Consider the following 19,631-nt stretch of genomic DNA (forward strand, 5'->3'; position numbering starts at 1 on the left):
AGGCAGTTAGCCTCTGGTATGCGTGCCATTAGCGTTAGCCACGCTTCTAGGCCTCTTTTCTTTTGGAAAGAATGATAATTTTTTTTTTATTTTTTTTTATTATATTCGACTAAGAGGTTGGCCAGTCGACTCCGGCTCCTTTCGACCGATTAATCGACTAATCGATTAATAGGAGTCAGCCCTAGTCCTGACGTATTTATTTGTTCATTACTCTATATGCCTAGTGGTTGGAGAGTGTTTTTTATTTTGCGTTTGTTCCTTAAAAAAAAACAAGTTCATTAGTCGTTGAATAATTACTGTACTTTGTTCAGTTAGGAGTTCATTAGTTGGCGAGTAATGACTTGTTGTCTCCCTCTTGATGCAATGGTTTCTTCTTTTTAAAGGACGTGTTGCATCATTCCTTTGATTCATCAAGTGGAACTAGGCGAGGCTCCACCTTTCTGTTTATGTAGACAACAATCCCTGACTTTCATCTGACAGATTTCAAATCGTTACGATTTCCAGACACCATAGCGGCTTTATGCATTTGTTTGCAGTCAGCTCGGGAGTTCAATTATTGCTATTTTAGCAAAAAGGCAATTTAATCAGGAAAATAATGGGCCTGTTGGAATGGAAACCTACTGCACCGCCGAACGTGGGTAACGGCCCCCTGAGGAAAGCACTAGCGTATCCTGTCGGCCTCGTGTCTCGCCTGGTCAACACGCGATTGGATATCAATTAAGCCGGTAATGGCCCCCATATCACTGTCTCTCGTTAGAGTACTGAAACTTCTAATCGGGTCGATAATCACCTCGATTCCTCCTATAACACTCCGATAACGGCACGCCGTCGGACGAGAATGGAGAGGCCCGGGAAGAAACGGGAGGACAAGCAAATAAAAGTGATGCATTTGATTGTTTTCTGTTGTGGTGCTTTGTTGTGCCACCCTCTCACTGGAGCTTGTTAACACTTTGGATGCCACTGGTGAACATGGTCAAAACATGGTTGAATGCCAGCACCCACTTCAATGATAGCGTTGTGAATGCATAATCTATGTCTTAAATTATGGCTATGTGTCTAATCTGGCCGTCGCTTATCAATGACTTGTTTGCAGTCAACATTGTCGAAACGGATTGTTTTTTAATCGGTTCATTTCCGTTTTATAGCATTTTGAAAAGCCCTAGTTTGTTTCAGGGAAATATAAAGATTCCGTGATAAATAGGGTTGGGCACCGAAAACCGGTTCTAATTAGGAACCGGTTCCTAACTTCCGGTTCTGGAACATATCTGCATTTCGATTCTTAAAAAAAAAAAAAAAAAAAAAATTGTTTACTTTGTTAATTAATACCCTAGTTACAGTACAGCAACCAGATTAAACTGTATCAAGTCAACTGAAAATGTGAATAGTGTTTTTTTTTTTTTTTTTTTTTTCAACAAAAAAATTATTCTCCTGCGAAATAAGCTGTGACCTGCACCTCAAAGAATCGGAATCGAGAATCGTTCAGAACAGGAATCGATATGGAGAATCGGAATCGGAACCGGAATCGTTCAAATCCAAACGATGCCCAACCCTAGTGATAAACGACATTTACTGGAATATTCTGGAATACACAAAAAACGTTGTCATTTTTCGGCCTATTTATGAATAGTTTTCAAATAAACGCTAGATTATCGATAGTATATGTGTACTTTTATGCACGCTAGAGAAGCGAGCTGAAAAATCTATTCTCATTTCCTGATCAGCACACACACACACACACACACACACACACACACACACACATGGGGCAAACGCTGATATCTCTGTGAAAACAGATCCGATTATCCTAAGACTGGTAAAATAGATTCCTTACCTCAGATCAGATGTTCTCCAAAAAGATTATTCCAATTCCTGATCGCCATTCCAAATACTGTAAATATGTATTCCACGCTGTTTTCCGGCTCGGCAATCACTTCGATCTCTTCGGATGGCTTGCCGGATAAGTAAAATGAGGAAACTGGATTCCCCCCCCCCATCATTCTAATCCAATGGGGTGCCGTTACACAGGGAGAGACGATAGGGGGCGGTATTTTCCCAATGGAGCTCAGAGAGAGGTTGCTGCACTAACGTGAGGCTAGGATGAGGCATTGATGAAATATATATAGCGTTGCTGGCATTCAACGGTCGGCATGAACTAACGACATATAGCGTCGTTGGCACTCAAAGTGTTAAGAGGCATCACACACACACACACACACACACACACACACACACACCACACACACAAGATTCACTTTTACGGGGCTTCTGTTTTCCACTTTAAAAAGCTTGTGGAGGATTTGATTTGATGTCCCCTCACCTCTGTGTCTCCATTAATAATGATGCATGCTGAGGGAACTGGAGTGTTGCCATGTGCCTTCTGTCACTGGCCAGCTTTCAGCGCTTGTGTAACAGACATTAGTTTTACATAAACACGCTGCTTTTTGTCTCGTGCCTCCTCAGCTCTCATCAACCTGCTGAAGTTCCTGCTGTCAAATGAGACCACGCTGCTGGCCAAGCACAACATCTTTCACCTGGCCCTGTTGGTGAGAGACACACACACACACACACACACAGGGGGTGACAGTGGCTCAGGAGGTAGAGCAGTCGTCTGGTAATCCGGAGAGTTCCCGGTTCGATTCCCACAGCTTGTCGAAGGGTCCTTGAGCAAGACACTTAACCCCTAATTGCTCCCGGTGAGCAGGTTGGCACCTTGCATGGTTGCCTCTGCCATCGGTGTGTGAATGTGTGAGTGAATGGGTAAAATGTGAGGAACAAATTGTAAAGTGCTTTGGATAAAAGCACTATATAAATGCACCATTTACCATTTACATACACACACACACACACACACACACACACACACACACACACACACACACACACACACACACACACACACACACATACACATACACATACACACACACACACACACACACACACTGATACAGAGTTAGCATCTTTCACCTGGCCTTATTGGTGAAACTCACACACACATTTGATCGAATATGAATCCAGTGTCAAATCTCCATATTGAATCCTTTCAAATCCCTTATAGAATAATTTTTAAGCCAAATCAATTGAAAGGGCTTAAATCTAAAGAATATTTAGTGCTTTTATTGCACTCTGTACAGTAACTAAATATTCCTTCAGCAGTGTTGTGAGTGACACGACAAAATCATAAATAACTTAATATTGAAAGAGTGGGTTTGATGTTGAGGTTGTGGCGGGGGTAAATATTTGATGACTTGTTAGAATCAAAGCGTAACGAATCTGGGTGTTTAACTAACTTGGAAGCGGTTCTTCAATGGAACCAGCTGGTAGCAGAACCCTGCCCTGCAGCTGGAGCCTGGCGGAGAACCGGCCCCGTAAATACTGTCGTTTCACAGAGATTAATTAAGCTAAACTGATAGCGTTAACAGCTGCTCAATCAGTGTTGCTGGCAGGCTACCTTTATGTATGACTGATATCCCCCCCACCCACACACACACACTCCTTCTATTCAATTGTACTCATATTTTAGCTTTTTCAATACCAACTTCACTGAACTGTGAGCGGTTCTCTTTAAACACTGATTATCTTTAAACACTCCTGACCTTGCCTGTCTCTTATTGGGCTCTATTTGTTGAAGTCGAACACAATTATCAGGCCCATGTTTGTATGTGAGAGGTTTTAAGTTCTCGTTCAAACCTCTTAGCAATGCTAAAATATCAACCTCCATTTGGGGTGTGAGAAGTTACAGATAATGGCTCCAGGAAGTCGAAGCAGCTGCACATTTTACATAAATTAAGACTATTTGTAATCAATTTATCACAAATTACTTAGTGACATCGATTACATGTTCAGAAAATATCAACTGAAGTGTCCCGGCACACAGGAATGAACATTGGTATGTGTTCATGTTTATTAACATACTGTTATGTGAATTAATAAATGAGCTGTATTCCCCCTTTTTAAAGTTGGGGTTTAGTAGCCAACAGAAGGTCCTAACTCCAGACCTTTTAAAGTTGGGGTTTAGTAGTCAAGAGAAGGTCCTAACTCCAGACCTTTTAAAGTTGGGGTTTAGTAGTCAAGAGAAGGTCCTAACTCCAGACCTTTTAAAGTTGGGGTTTAGTAGTCAAGAGAAGGTCCTAACTCCAGACCTTTGCTCTCATCCAGGTGGTGAACCTGTTCAACATGTTCATAACGTACGGCGACACCTTCCTGCCCACCTCCAACAGCTACGATGAGCTGTATTATGAGATCGTACGAATGCACCAGGTCTTTGACAACCTCTACTGTATGGGTAAGGCACACTGGACAATGTTGTTTTATGACAGAGAGAGAGAGAGAGAAATGGGAGAGTAATGGGAGAATAATGGGAGCCTCCACCACCACCACCACCCCAGCCTCCACCACCACCACCACCCCAGCCTCCACCACCACCACCCCAGCCTCCACAACCCCAGCCTCCACCACCACCACCCCAGCCTCCACCACCACCACCCCAGCCTCCACAACCCCAGCCTCCACCACCACCACCCCAGCCTCCACAACCCCAGCCTCCACCACCACCCCAGCCTCCACCACCACCACCACCACCCCAGCCTCCACCACCACCACCCCAGCCTCCACAACCCCAGCCTCCACCACCACCACCACCCCAGCCTCCACCACCACCACCACCACCCCAGCCTCCATCACCACCACCACCCCAGCCTCCACCACCACCACCCCAGCCTCCACCACCACCACCACCACCCCAGCCTCCACCACCACCACCCCAGCCTCCACAACCCCAGCCTCCACCACCACCACCACCACCCCAGCCTCCACAACCCCAGCCTCCACCACCACCACCACCCCAGCCTCCACCACCACCACCACCACCCCAGCCTCCATCACCACCACCACCCCAGCCTCCACCACCACCACCCCAGCCTCCACCACCACCACCACCACCCCAGCCTCCACAACCCCAGCCTCCACCACCACCACCACCCCAGCCTCCACCACCACCACCACCACCCCAGCCTCCATCACCACCACCACCCCAGCCTCCACCACCACCACCCCAGCCTCCACCACCACCACCACCACCCCAGCCTCCACAACCCCAGCCTCCACCACCACCACCACCCCAGCCTCCACCACCACCACCCCAGCCTCCATCACCACCACCACCACCCCAGCCTCCACAACCCCAGCCTCCACCACCACCCCAGCCTCCACCACCACCACCACCCCAGCCTCCACCACCACCACCCCAGCCTCCACCACCACCACCACCCCAGCCTCCACCACCACCACCCCAGCCTCCACCACCACCACCCCAGCCTCCATCACCACCACCACCATCCCAGCCTCCACCACCCCAGCCTCCACCACCCCAGCCTCCACCACCACCACCCCAGCCTCCACCACCACCACCCCAGCCTCCACCACCACCACCCCAGCCTCCACCACCACCACCCCAGCCTCCACCACCACCACCCCAGCCTCCACCACCATCACCACCCCAGCCTCCACCTGCTTAGGTTCTACTCTGTGTATTGTATGCAACTACTCTAGTGTTGCACTCTAACTTACTAAGAGGGGGATTCGTGGGCAGCTGCTGTTCAGTTTCAGTATGCTGTAGCTTTAGTTTCTCTTGCAGCAGGGAGCGGCCCTACCGCCACGACTAAGAGGCAGTCCCAATATGCACGCTTGATCACACTTACACTTCAGTTGAGCATGTATCCCATTTCTCCAATAATCGAAAGTGCGGTGCACTTGATTTGCACTTCATCCACACTGAGACCGCTGCAGCCACCAGCTCGCCGGGTGGTACCTGTGTGACGCACAGGACATGTCGAAGCAGTGATGCAAATGTTGTGCCTTTATATTATATTGATATCATAACATCACAAATGGTATTCTTAATGTGAATATAACGTTGGCAAGCTCTTGTTAATTTGTCTGCCGTTAGCAAGCCCACATCGAGCTTTGCGGCGCTATTATTAGCTGTGTTACTAGAATACATTTATTTGAAATAGGGACAGTGGAACAAACGTTCTATTTGATCAAAGTGAGCGTGGAGAACGACGGCCTGTTTACCCGTGCTAAGAACACTGCAACTGATGGACACCAGTGAGTAGTTTCATCCTCTGTGTAATTTCTTTTAATTGGTTGTTGTTGGTTATGTGTTTTCAAAGTTATTTTCCAAAGACGGCGAAGGCAAGCTCCTCACTCCTGACTCTGAACACCCTCTTGTGTAATACTGCAGGTTTATTCTGCTTGGTCTGTGTGTGTGGGGGTGAAGTGTGCATGAAGAGAAGTTGAAAGAGGGAAAATAAATAAATAAATGCTGTGATATTTTAAACGTACCTGATCTGGGACCAGCAAAACATCCCGGTTTATCAAAGTTAGAATTTTCGTTCTCTAGCCTACGCCTTAAACATGAATTGCTGGTGGGTCCTCCTAGGAAAGTGGGCAACATAGCCAGAACAATCCAACGCATTTTCGTGGAGAACAGTAACATTGGACTGAAAATCAAATCCATAAGGGATGAAAATGGGGTTATCAAATATCTGTATGTTTTGAATATGCTGCTCACTTGGGAACGTAATACCTACTTGCAAACTTTAGGCAAATTTACGTTCTACCTCGCAATACATCACCAAAGTGTGTTACGTACCCAAGTGCACTCAGCCAAGTGTCAAGCCGTCTAGAACAGGGTTTGCCTGTCTGTCTGTCCCCACGAAAGTACACCAATCACAGCTACTGTCAGAAGTTAATGTCACATGCTCAGCCAAAGTTGGCATTTTGTTCATGTGTTCCGCTCTTATGCTAATGTATGTTAGCAATGTTAGTAACAGGCTGCATGGCACAGGGAAGCCACGTCATTATTAGACTGTGTGTCTGTGTTTTTTCTCTTTCCTTGCAGTTCTCAGAGTATCCACCAACGCCGGCCAGTGGAAGGAGCCCGCCAGTAAAGTGACACACTCCCTGGTCAACGTCAGGTAACTGAACACACGCATTTTTTTTATTTTTTTTGTATCGCTCTCTGTTGTCTGTCAACTGACTGTGCTGCTACTGGATACCTGAATTTCCCCAAGGGGATTAATAAAGTATCTATTTATCTAGTGTTTCTCCTCAGTGGTCCTTCAACCCACTAATATAGATGTGGAATAAGAGTACATCTTCCTAATCGAAATATAGCTACAGATGATATAATTCTATGGTTTTAACACACACACACACACACACACACACACGCACACGCACACGCACACACACACACTAGAAACACTCAAGCGACATATGAGAGGGAGTATGGTGAAAGCGGCACATGTTCGTTGAGAGAAGGGGAACAGAATGGAGAGAGGTCAGAGAAAAGTGAAGGATACTCTGTTTTAGCTGCTAAATCCGGGGCTCTCTGTTCCTCTCCTCAAATCTCCCCCAAAGGACCTCTTATCTTCTTATGTCCCACCACTCCCCACCCCCATCCCTCTCACCCTCCTCCTCTTCCCTCTCCTCCTCCCCGTCCCTCTCACCCTCCTCCTCTTCCCTCTCCGCTACCCTCTCATCCTCCATCTCATCCTCTCCTTCTCCATCTCACTCTCCTCCTCCTTCCCCTCCCTCTCATCCTCCCTCTCCTTCTCCATCTCACCCTTCTCCCTCTCCTCCTCCCTCTCCTCCTCTCCATCTCACCCTTCTCCCTCTCCTCCTCCCTCTCCTCCTCTCCATCTCACCCTCCTCCTTCTCCCTCTTCCCCATCCTTCTCCTCCTCTTCCCCTCCCTCTCCAACTCCTTCCTCTCCTCCTACCCCATCCCCCTCCTTACCCTCCCTCTCCTCCTCTTCCCCATCCCTCTCATCCTCTTCCCCATCCTTCTCCTCCTTCCCCTCCCTCTCCTCTTCCCCATCCCTCTCCTCCTCTTCCCCATCCCTCTCCTCCTCCTCCTTCCCCTCCCTCTCCTCCTCACCATCCCTCTCCTCCCCCTCCTGTCCTCCTCTTCACACACACACACACACACACACACACACACACACACACACACACACACACACACACACACACACACACACACACACACACTCAACCATTCTTCTCTTCATGCTATCTTTCTGTCCCCTCTTTCGTCCTTCTCCTCTCCTCCATCCATATTCCCCTGTTCCCTGAGGGGATGATCCCTGAAGTCACCCTGGGCTCAGAGGCCCTGGGCACTGGCTGTGCAACAATACTTTTGGGGAAGGAAGGAAGTAGTGAGTCTTATTTTGAGTCTCTGAATGTAAATGAGGGTAGAGTTCTGTTCCACATCTAATCCTCCTGAGTTTGTTCTTATTCACAATGACGGCCTGGCGAGAGGACAAAAGGGCTTCTCAAAGGGTAACAGGGAAGGGGACAAAACATTTTAATGAAATAAAATAGGTAAGAGACAGACGATCACAGAGGTAAGGGAAACAATTAAAACACACATCAAACAAATAACCATATAAAATGACAAGGTATGTAATACATGAAGCCGGACAGATAAATGACAGTTAAAAGGCTGGATGACAGTTGCAGGTGTGTGTCAACAACTCCTTAAAGGTAGTAAAAGTCTAGCTCCAACCGCTGGGAGCAGCAAATTGGAAGGAGGATTGACCAAAGGAAGTGTTAATACGGGGAACATCTAGCGCAGTGGTTCTCAAACTATGGGTCGCGACCCAAAATGGGGTCGCAGGTAGGTGACTGTGCACATTGGCAAGTTTTATGTTCTGGCAACATATCCTGGCTAAATATGCCTTGTTTTATAACTGTGTATTGATAACATAGTGCTGTAATTACATTTTCTAATAAATATGCATGATCAAGTTCAACAACGTGTGCTTTTATTTTGATATTCCTTAATTCCACGTTGAAATTACACAATGTGGGGTCCCCAAAAAAATTCCTAAATAAAATGGGGTCACGGTATGAAAAAGTTTGAGAACCCCTGATCTAGCGAGATACGGTGAGCAGCTCTAGTGTGACAGCGAGTACGATGCCATCCCACACACAAATAGCCTCTGCGCTTTTATCATCACAGTTTATTTGGTATAATATCACACACACACACACACACACACAGACGCACACACACAAATACGCTATTCCTATTCACAGCTATACTCATTATCTCATATTTCAGCGGTAACATCGTTTTTATTTCAGAGATACCGGAAAATATTACCTCTGAATTTACACAGTAAAACAGTTGCACAATATGGAAGAGGTGTTGTATCCATTCACAAAATGGAAGGAATCATTAGTCATACTTGGTGTAAAACAATCTGTAATAGTATCACACACCAGGGTATCAGGACAGTATCACACACCAGGGTATCAGACAGGCTGCATTCAGAATGACCTTGCTCTCATACTGTAGGAACTAACACCAACTATGCACAGCATGTATGAAGACTTACAGAATGCACACGCGCACATGCACGCGCATGGTTAAAGATTTTTTTAAGTATACCCTCTCAAACATCTATCTAATTTAAATGTGTTACTGAAGGATTCATGGAAGAGTGTTTGTGTATGTGTGTACTTGTGCGTGTGTGTGTACTTGAGTGGAATTGATGAAAAAATAAACAGTGATGAAACGAGCTGTGCCCGGCTTGATGGATTAGTCACTGAGTTTGTGTGTGCGTGTTCGTGCGCGCTTGCCTTTGTTAATGTGTGTGTCGTGCACATATGCATCTTGGTGTACAGCAGGCAGCTACGTAGCTGTGGTGCTGCATCCTTGGTCTCCTGGGTCGCTCTCGTTCCTAACATGGAAGAGTTGATTGTGTTGCAGGGCCATCGTCAACCATTTCAACCCCAAGATCGAGTCGTACGCCGCCGTGAACCACATCTCCCAGCTGTCCGAGGAGCAGGTAAATACTCTGTCCCTTTGTGACATCACAATAGCGGTTATAGCGCCACACTATATCAAAGTTGTCTTCTGCAATCATTACAGAACATTGCTCAGTGGAATACATTTAACCTCTTAAGCCACCGTCGGGGCGTCCGGTGCTTAAGAGGTTAATAATGCACTGTCAATAATGCCTTGCACTTCACAAGTGGTGATCCCATTTCAGTTTCCAGGGACTATCTATTATTGAGGAAAGGGTGACAGTTATATGGTGGAGTGGATGACCCAGCCGCTCCCCTCATTACAGTGATGAGGCTCTTAGAACAACGGTCGTTCTCACCCATCACTGGGCTTGAGGCTCCTTACAGCTTGATTCATGGTTCAGGGCTCCAGGAGATGGGAGGTTCTGTAGGTACTATGATCTCTGTTCATATCGTAAATATGACACACCTGGCGTGGTGGTTGACTTACACACACTTACCGCAACTCCATCTTCTTGTAAAAAAAGGTTGATTATAGAGTTAACCCTTATTTTGCCCTTAACCATATTGTCATTGTTATATTTTCTGAACCTTTTCAGAGAAAGATCATTCTGGCCCAAATGTAAAACGTGGGACATTAACACATCCAGTGCCATTCACCAGAGGTCGCTGTGGGCCGTGTGTGCCAGCGCTTTAATGAATACCGATACATGCCGGTGTTTGCAGTGCTAAAACTATATTAAATATTATAGCTATAGATCTAATAATATAGTCGATTGTCATTGAGTTTCTTCTGGTCAACATGCAAAAAACAGATACCGTGGTGAATATGCGTATAGTTTTAGAGTAATTCTGTGTAATCCCAGGAAACGCTGCTAAACAGCGTTTTATTGCATTTCACTAGGAAGCGTGCCATTCCTCGCTTGGATCTACAATCAATCTGAAATCAACGCTAGATTATCGGTATTATGTTTCATCATGCATGCATGAAAGGGTGGGGGGGGGGGTTATGCTTCGATCGTCACCAACGGCATACGTTGTGGAGTAACGTTACAGGACACACGGATCACAAGGAAGGCATGCTCGGATCAACACAAGATTGATAACATATAGCACTTACCTTGACTAGGATGTACTGCAAAAAGATTTATCCAATTATCTGATTGCCATTCCAAGTATTGATCTCGATCGTGTTGCCAAGATAATCCACGAAAATGAATCCACGGTGCTTGATTCTCTCCAAGCCATGTGTTATAAACGGTGTTACTGGCCGAGTTGGAAAACCCGGACTGGATTTGTTAGATTAACATACAGGCTGAGCCAGAGTGAATCCAAGGATGTGCAATAGCGGCCGCAAGACGTTAGGCGGCGGTATTGGACGTTTGCGACCTCATTCCCATTCAGGACAGCCTGCACAGGCTGCCGCGATGAATTATCAATGGAAATAGCGAATAAAAGAAATAACGATCCAGAAACGTGTTAATCAGTGATTGGCACTCAACCGTCGGGCGCCAGAAACGGGTTAACACGTGAACGGCACCCAATGTGTTAATTGGGTGCCACGCCCCCTTCCGGGAAGTGCATAGGCCTTGCCGCCCATTAACCCCATGTAAGCGCTCACCTTGTTTGTAGAGCTAAACCTATATTTTATATTATAGCTATGGATCTAATAACGCTGTCGATTGTCAGTGAGTTTCTTCCGGTCAAGATAATTTTTTCATCTATACATTTCTGTTTTATACCGTGGTGAATATGAGTATAGTTTGAGTGATTGAGTAATCCCAGAAAAATAAGCGAAAACAGCGTTTTTGTGTAATTCAATAAACACGTTGCCATTCCTTGCTTGGATCAACAATCAATCTGAAATCAACGCTAGATTATCGGTATTATCTTTCATCATGAACGCATGAAAGGGGGGTTGGAGCGGGGCGCACCTCCGTGCTGTGATCACTGCCAACGGGACACAGCACACACACATACACACAGACACAAAAAAATAACGGATCAACGCAATATTGGTAATATAGAGTCCTTACCTGGTCTCTGGTGTACTGCAAAAAGAATAATACAATTATCTGATCGCCATTCCAGATATCCACATCGATCCGTTATCCGGCATTGCACATGAATGGGCGGGCGGGGTCAGTTGTCCAAGCCATCCCTACAAGCCCTTGTTTTGCCGGAGTGTTTAGAACCCGCCCCCACGCCGCAGCTTGGTAGAGAAAAGAAACCACATTGTTTCAAATGGAGTGCAATAGCGGCCGCAAGGCGTTAGGCGGCGGTATTGACCGTCTGCGATCTCAGACACATTCAGTACAGCATGCACAAGGTGCCTCGATGGATTATGAATGGCAATAGCGAATAAAAGGAAAACCGAGATAAAAACGTAGATCTACGTTTCCGGCACTCAACCGCTGGGCCACATAAACGTAAATCTACGTGAACGGCAACCAATGTGTTAACGTTCCGACGGGCCATCGCACGTCGCAACACATTTTACAGTTGGCGTCACACTGTGTTATTGTCTCTCAACCCACACATCGGTTGAAAGCTAAAATGGTGTTGATGGTTTGTTTGTGTATGTGTGAGAAGGGGTGGGGGTGGTGTACAGAGACAAGAGAGCATGTGACAAGAGAATAGTGGGGGGGGGGGGGGGACTGAGGTAGTGTTGACTTCTCACTCCTTTTTGGAAAAATGCCTAAACATACCATTACATAAATATGTGTAAAACACTTTGTGATATTGTTATCAACTTTGGACATGTTCTAGGTAAGACTTCAGGCTATGGCCCCAGCAGTGTTTTCAGCTAATAACTATAAAGTAGATACAGTAGATCTACAGGCATCTGTTTGCAAGATAATTCAGACGAAAATGAAAGAAACTTTTATTTCAGTGTGTTCCTAGGGATGCTCGATATTGGCTTTTTTACCGATACCGATATACCGATATTGTCCAACTCTTAATTTCCGATACCGATATCAACCGATACCGATATATGCAGGGTCTCTCCCCCCCCCCCCCCCCCCCCCCCCCCAATAATTTCAGGTAATTAACATTACATATCTCTTATCGTGTAATTAACACAACTTTATGCATACTTTGACAATAAATAAAATAATAATTTGTTCTTTCTTGCTTGCCTGGGTAAATAAAGGTTAAATAAATGTTAAATGTTTTTTGAAAACCGATACCGATATTTTCCGATATCACATTTTTATGCCAATATCGGCCGATAATATCGGTAGGCCGATAATATCGGACATCCCTAGTTCAAACCTCTGTACCTCTATGACAATAGCACTCATCTGTTGTGGAGTGTTTCCTTTCAAAAGAGGCCAGACTTGTGCATCTGCTACAAATGGTTCCAGAATAGCTTCCAATTTACTTTCAGTATGCAATCAACAAGCGTTTTATGCTAAACTTGCAGGGCTGTTAAGAGGTTAAGCAACTTGACAACTTGCAAACTAAGAAAGTTTGTTAGTGAGCGGCAAAGCTGAGAGAGGCTTTACGAGGGAGGAAGACACTTCACTGAGTGGAGTGATGAGAGCTCTGTCCAAAAACCTTTATTGTTTATATCAACGAGGTGCCTGATGAAGAGGAGAGGGGTAAAAAGTCTAGTTTTTATTTACAAGCTGATTAGAATGTGACGGATTCAGTCGTTATACCTCCTCAATTACCTCCTTCCTGCTCCCATCTCTTTTATTAACTTTTTATCTCTATCGGATTTATTCACAACCCAGAAGAAAGGTTTGGTTCCATGTAGATATCATCCCGACTGGTTATCATTAATTTCCAGTTAGATGTGAGGTATAAATCCGTTATATGAAGTGGTCGTTTTCCAGTGGACTGCTTTAATATTAGTCCCCAATGAAATGATCGCAGACAATAAATGACCCCACCATCCCGTTGAAGTTGTACTTCTCTGTGTCGCTCCAGGGCCCTCATTTATCAACGTTGCGTATGCACAGATATGTGCGTAACACATGCGTACGATCATTTCTAAGCAAAGTGTGGGACTTATCAATTTGAACTTGTGCTTGACTTTGTGCGTATATTTACGCTCAGCTCAGGGCATGCGTACCTGGCGCCCAGCGGTAGAATATGGATACTGCAGACGGACGGCATATGCTCTCATCAGTTGCATGCATTCGTTTCAACGCAGAAATAAGCTTTCGTTCATTAGTTTGACTGACATGTTCTGTATGACCCCCGTAATTCATTATAGTTAATTGTAAAATAGCAACAGTAGTGTAATTATGGTCAAAACCCTATAAATAGCATTTGGAATAATAGGTCTTTCCTTCTGAATGAATGCAGCATGGTTTATATATAGCGTTATCGGAATATACGGGGTGTACTGACTGCGCTCCACGTAACTCAACTTGTTATTATTTTGCGCATAGATTGCAACGTTTTGATTATATTTAAAAGGCTTTGCCATTGTTAAACGAAACAAGTGGAATTTCGAAGCTGTAAGCAGAATACAAGTCATATGAACACCCACGATATAGTGTTCTTCCCCCTTCCTACTGTATAAGAAATAATTTAAAACGCATTGCAACGAGAACAGAGGTTATTTGTTGAGTTTATGTGTATACAAAACCCTTGCAATAAATGTGTCTTAAATGAATGAAAAGCATACATGCTCTGGATACAGGTAGCATATATCGTGTGGGTGATATGACTTGTATTCTGTTTGCAGCTTCGAAATTCCACTTATTTCGTTTTGTGTCAAAGCCTTTTAAATATAAATCAAAACGTTCCCGTATTTCTGCAATCTATGCGCAAAATAATAACGAGTTGAGTTCTAACAAAGAACGTATTACATGCTGGGTAGGCTGATAGAGTAAACTGTAAATGAAATAGCCTATAACATTATAAAGGATAGGCTATGATAGCAGGGTCTTCCCAACCTTTATTCCCCAGAGCCCCACGATTCCTGGGAGACATATAGGAATATGATATGATATATATATGCGCAAGTTACTGTTGCATAATGTAGGCTATGGCTGCTATTATATGTAATTCATATAGGCTACCTAATACCGACAACAAAATAGACTGTATGCCTCTACAAATCATATGCAGGTAGAACATTGACGGAAAATCCGTCGCGATTTGGAATAAAATTGAGGAGAACTTTAATCCCTGGGTATTAATAGAACAAAACGGAAAAAGGTAGTCATATTCCAGCACGGTCTTTATTAGTTAATATGGTCTTTAAGTTAATAGATATCATATCCGACATCACCATACGTGTACATGTCTGTCAGCCTGTCACGTATTTCTCCCATAACACGCTTCGCTCGGCTTAGTCCACTTTTCCACATTTCATGGGGGTGTTCCATTACCGTATATGGTTAATTACAGGCGGTGCTATATGCAAATACTTAAAATCGTGCACGAGAGCGGCATTTATCAACACGGAGTACTTGCCGGTGTGCGTGGGACACGTGTGATAAATCCCGATTTTTTTTGTGCGTACACACATTCTAAATTCTGTGCTTACGAACGAAAGTAGAACACTTTTTTTTTTTTTAATCCACTTTTTCTCCCATTTTCTATTTTTCTCCCATCCCAATTTTCATATCGTCCAATTCAACCCTCCCCTGTCTTTCGAACGTTGTTTCTTGCCTCCCACAAGCCGGCTGCAATGTGGACTAAGTCATACATAGCACAAGTCCCCTCCGATACTCGAGGTAACAGCCGTCGCATCTTTTCACCTGCGCGGCTCGATCTTTCAGCGTCGGGGGTCTGGGCTTTGGAGGGGCCCCGCCCCCGTCGCTTCTTGATTCTACTGCGCAGGCGCACCAACCGACCTGTAGGAGTCGCTGTCCACAACGCCCGATCCCCACCCTTCAGTTTCCCTCCCCGTAATACGGCCAATGTGTATTACTGTGGACGACCAGCTAAACTGAAAGCAATGTGGAGAGCGGGGCTCGAACAGGAGGCATCCTGTTCGAGCCTAGTCTCCAGCATTCGTTGCAAGCGCCTTGCCCACTGCGCCACGTAGCAAGTAGAACACTTTCTAAGAACTGTTAGGAGTCTAGACGTTTTTATATTTCCATTCAAGTTGAAATTCAAGCCAAGTTCTTTTTGCATCATCAAAAAGCTCAGGTGAAGAAAATTAAAACGCTGAATGAAATGGAGCTCCAGCTGGATGTACTTTGCATGAATACAGCATTAAACAGCACAGGTTGTCTTTGACAGATGGCCTGATTTTATTGAGCCATAACTGTCTCCTCTGTCTGGCAGGTAATATAGACACTGTCTGGTAGGTAATGTAGACACCGTCTGTTGTGTAGAGCAGCGGTTCTCAACAGGGGTTCCGCGGCACACAGGGGTTCCGCGGAGAGCTGTCAGGGGTTCCGCGAGATGCCTGATGGGAATGTTTCTTTAAGAATATAGAATGACAACTATTAACTAAACAAATAGTCTATCTAGTGCTTCATGTGTATACAATAATTGCCTAATCTAATAACATGAACTAAAAAAGAAATCGATCAAAATGTCTTCACACGTTTCGTAAAGTTATTATAGAAACAACTTAACGTCCGCGTCAGGCGTCATTGCTTTTACCAACAGATTTTCCAACGCATTTCCAGAGAAGTCGCATTCGTGTGACGTCACATCGCGGGTCCTATCTCCGTTAGAGCCGGCTCTGATCCGTTATCAATGAATTGCAAAGCGGGCGGCTGTCGTGATAATAATTACTAAATGCATTCAGTGCTGGATCTAATCAAATGGATTTATCGAGACACGTTATGGAAAGTTCAAGACCGGATCACAAGCGTGCTAATTACACGCTTGGGCTACGGTGATGGGCTACTCGCCAAGTGCAGACAAAGTGAGTGTATCCGCTGCTGTTATTATTATGATACAAAAAGTGAATGAATGAATGAAAACTGTATTTAACAGATAAACAGTAAAAGGCACTCTGCAGATTACATTTATATATAGCTGTTTTATACGTCAACATTGTGTCCCTGACCGTCAACAAAGAATGGCAGGATGTGATGTCATAAACAAGCGTCACCTCACTAGAATAATATTTCCAAATGGTCACACTATGTTATTTTTATAGAAAACAGTGCAGCTGCAACAGATAGCACTTTATTGATATTTTTCTGTATTTAAAAAAATAAATACATGATTTTCTGTTTTGAGAAATGGTCACACTAGTTTTTTTTTTTTTTTTGAAAACAGTGCAGCTGCAACAGATAGCACTTTATTGATATTTTTCTGTATTTAAAAAAATAAATACATGATTTTCTGTTTGATAAATGGTCACAATGTTATTTGTATAGAAAACAGTGCAGCTGCAACAGATAGCACTTTATTGATATTTTTCTGTATTTAAAAAAATAAATACACGATTTTCTGTTTGATAAATGGTCACACTATGTTATTTTTATGGAAAACAGTGCAGCTGCAACAGATAGCACTTTATTGATATTTTTCTGTATTTAAAAAAATAAATACATGATTTTCTGTTTGATAAATGGTCACACTATGTTATTTTTATGGAAAACAGTGCAGCTGCAACAGATAGCACTTTATTGATATTTTTCTGTATTTAAAAAAATAAATACATGATTTTCTGTTTGATAAATGGTCACACTATGTTATTTTTATGAAAAACAGTGCAGCTGCAACAGAGCACTTTGATATTTTTCTGTATTTAAAAATAAAATACATGATTTTCTGTTTGTTTCCCGGTTTCAATGGGTTAAATAAACGTTATTTTGAAAGCAAGCACTTTTGTCATCATTGTAGCAAAAAAGACAGGACCGCAAAAGTCTTTATCGTATGTAGGGGTGCCCTGGAATATTTTTTTGGACACAGGGGTGCCTTGGCAGCAGAAAGGTTGAGAACCCCTGGTGTAGAGGAGTGTCACCAGGTCCACACGATTCACATCCTTGTAATTATACTTTGTCGTAATCTCAGGTAGGGGTGGGCGGTATAACGGTTGAACCGGTATAGAGGTAGAAATCCGTGCCAAGGTAGAGATTTGACTCTACTGGATGTACCGGTAGAGAAGCTACTTTTAGGCTTTTTCACATTTACAAATGTCGCACACAAAGCTAGCGATCTGCACGCTGCCGTTAAAATATAATAAACTAGTTTGTGGAGACACTTCAAAAAGTTGGCCCATTATTGGCAAAAAAATTTAAAACATGCGAGTAGTGCAACGTAAACTTATTTACTTGATGTAAATAATAAACGCGTGCTTTCTGAAATGGAGGCCAACCAACGGGCGGGATGTGGGAACTCAAGTTCAAGTTTCAAGTTTCTTTATTAGTTGTCGTACAGAATACTTTTATATAAAAATGCTTTTTTCTGTTTTGCTTCAGAGATTGTGCTAGATAAAAATAGATAAGTATAAAAGTATAGTAAGTATAAAATAGAAGTCAAGTACGTAGAGTCTAGACAAAAAAGTGTTCAATATATACATATATACAATGTACAATGCAGAGTAGAAAGTAACTGAGTTACAATACTATATACTATACAGTACAATGCAGAAATGGGATGAGGTACAATTTACAGCAAGGTGTAATGAGGTATGGGTTGTAGTGCAAATTCTTTGCCAATAAATATAAAGTGTGTTTAGGTGTTCTAAAGTGGGTAAAGTGGGTGCAGCAGTGAGTTGTTTGTTTAAAGTGAGTGTGTGCGTGTGGATGTGTGTGCTGTGAGTGCATTTGATGGTTGTTACGATTGTTCATTGAGCAATCATTGTTCATTGAGCATCCTGGTGGCCTGGGGATAGAAGCTCCTTCTGAGTCTCTCTGTGCTTGCCATGAGACTCCGGTATCGCTTGCCTGACCGCAGCAGTTCAAAGAGGCAGTTGTTTGGGTGGCTGGAGTCTTTGATTATTCTCTTTGCCTTGCCCATGCACCGCTTGTTGTAAATGCCTTGGAGAGTGGGAAGCCCCCCTCCAATTGTGCGTTCGGCTGAACGGGCCACTCTCTGTAGTCTGCTACGGTCTTGTGCAGTGCTATTCCCAAACCAGGAGGTGATATTGCCAGTCAGGATGCTCTCTATTGTACATGAGTAGAAGTTATTGAGGATCTTCTAACTCACGTTGAACTTCCTTAAGCGCCTAAGGAAGTAGAGGCGTTGTCGTGCCTTCTTGATAACACTGTCAATGTGTGTGGTCTATGTCAAGTCCTCGGATATGTGGACTCCGAGGTACTTAAAACTGTTCACTCTCTCAACCGGTGCCCCGTCGATGCTGAGGGGGCTGTAGTCCCTGACCCCCGACCTCCTAAAGTCCACAATCATCTCCTTTGTTTTGCTGACGTTCAGGGAGAGGGAGTTCTCTTGACACCATCCCGCTAGAACCTTAACCTCCTCCAGGTAGGCCCTCTCGTCGTTTGCAGAGATCAGGACACGCAAGGTTTCACACCTCGTTAAAGAAGGGAAAGAGAGCAGGATGAAAGCATGGAGGAGGAGAGAGAGCAGGAGAGAGGGATGAGAACAAGCGGGAGGAGAGAGAGCAAGCAGGAGAGAGGGATGAGAGCAAGCAGGAGAGAGAGGGATGAGAGCAAGCAGGAGGAGAGAGAGCAAGCAGGAGGAGAGAGCAAGCAGGAGAGCAAGCAAGTCCTCCCGTTCCCGATGCAGAAAAAGAAGAATCAGTTTGAAATAAAGGTGCTTCCATGTTGCATGTGAAGTAGGCAACACGGTGGAGAACTGGTAAAAAACACCACCTTCTTTTTTCTGACTTTTGCGGGCCAAAGTCGGTAGAATCAACAGGCACGGCGATTAGCAAAGGACTGGCTGATCATGGATTATCAAAGGACATGCAAT

At 44.3% G+C, this 19,631-nt stretch overlaps 1 protein-coding gene across 1 annotated transcript in view; it reads left to right on the plus strand.

Moving 5' to 3' along the window:
• The window catches only part of armh3 (armadillo like helical domain containing 3), an 88,962-nt gene that overhangs the window by 60,917 nt on the left and 8,414 nt on the right, over window positions 1-19,631 (plus strand). Inside the window, exons 21-24 of the mRNA XM_084317867.1 lie at window positions 2,461-2,543; window positions 4,159-4,285; window positions 6,905-6,980; window positions 9,784-9,862. Coding sequence (XP_084173993.1) covers window positions 2,461-2,543; window positions 4,159-4,285; window positions 6,905-6,980; window positions 9,784-9,862 — 365 coding nt within the window. The remainder of the gene's footprint in view (window positions 1-2,460; window positions 2,544-4,158; window positions 4,286-6,904; window positions 6,981-9,783; window positions 9,863-19,631) is intronic.

The sequence above is a fragment of the Notolepis coatsorum genome (genome assembly GCF_963971535.1).
Source record: "Notolepis coatsorum genome assembly, chromosome: 7".
In the NCBI taxonomy this organism is placed as follows: domain Eukaryota; kingdom Metazoa; phylum Chordata; class Actinopteri; order Aulopiformes; family Paralepididae; genus Notolepis; species Notolepis coatsorum.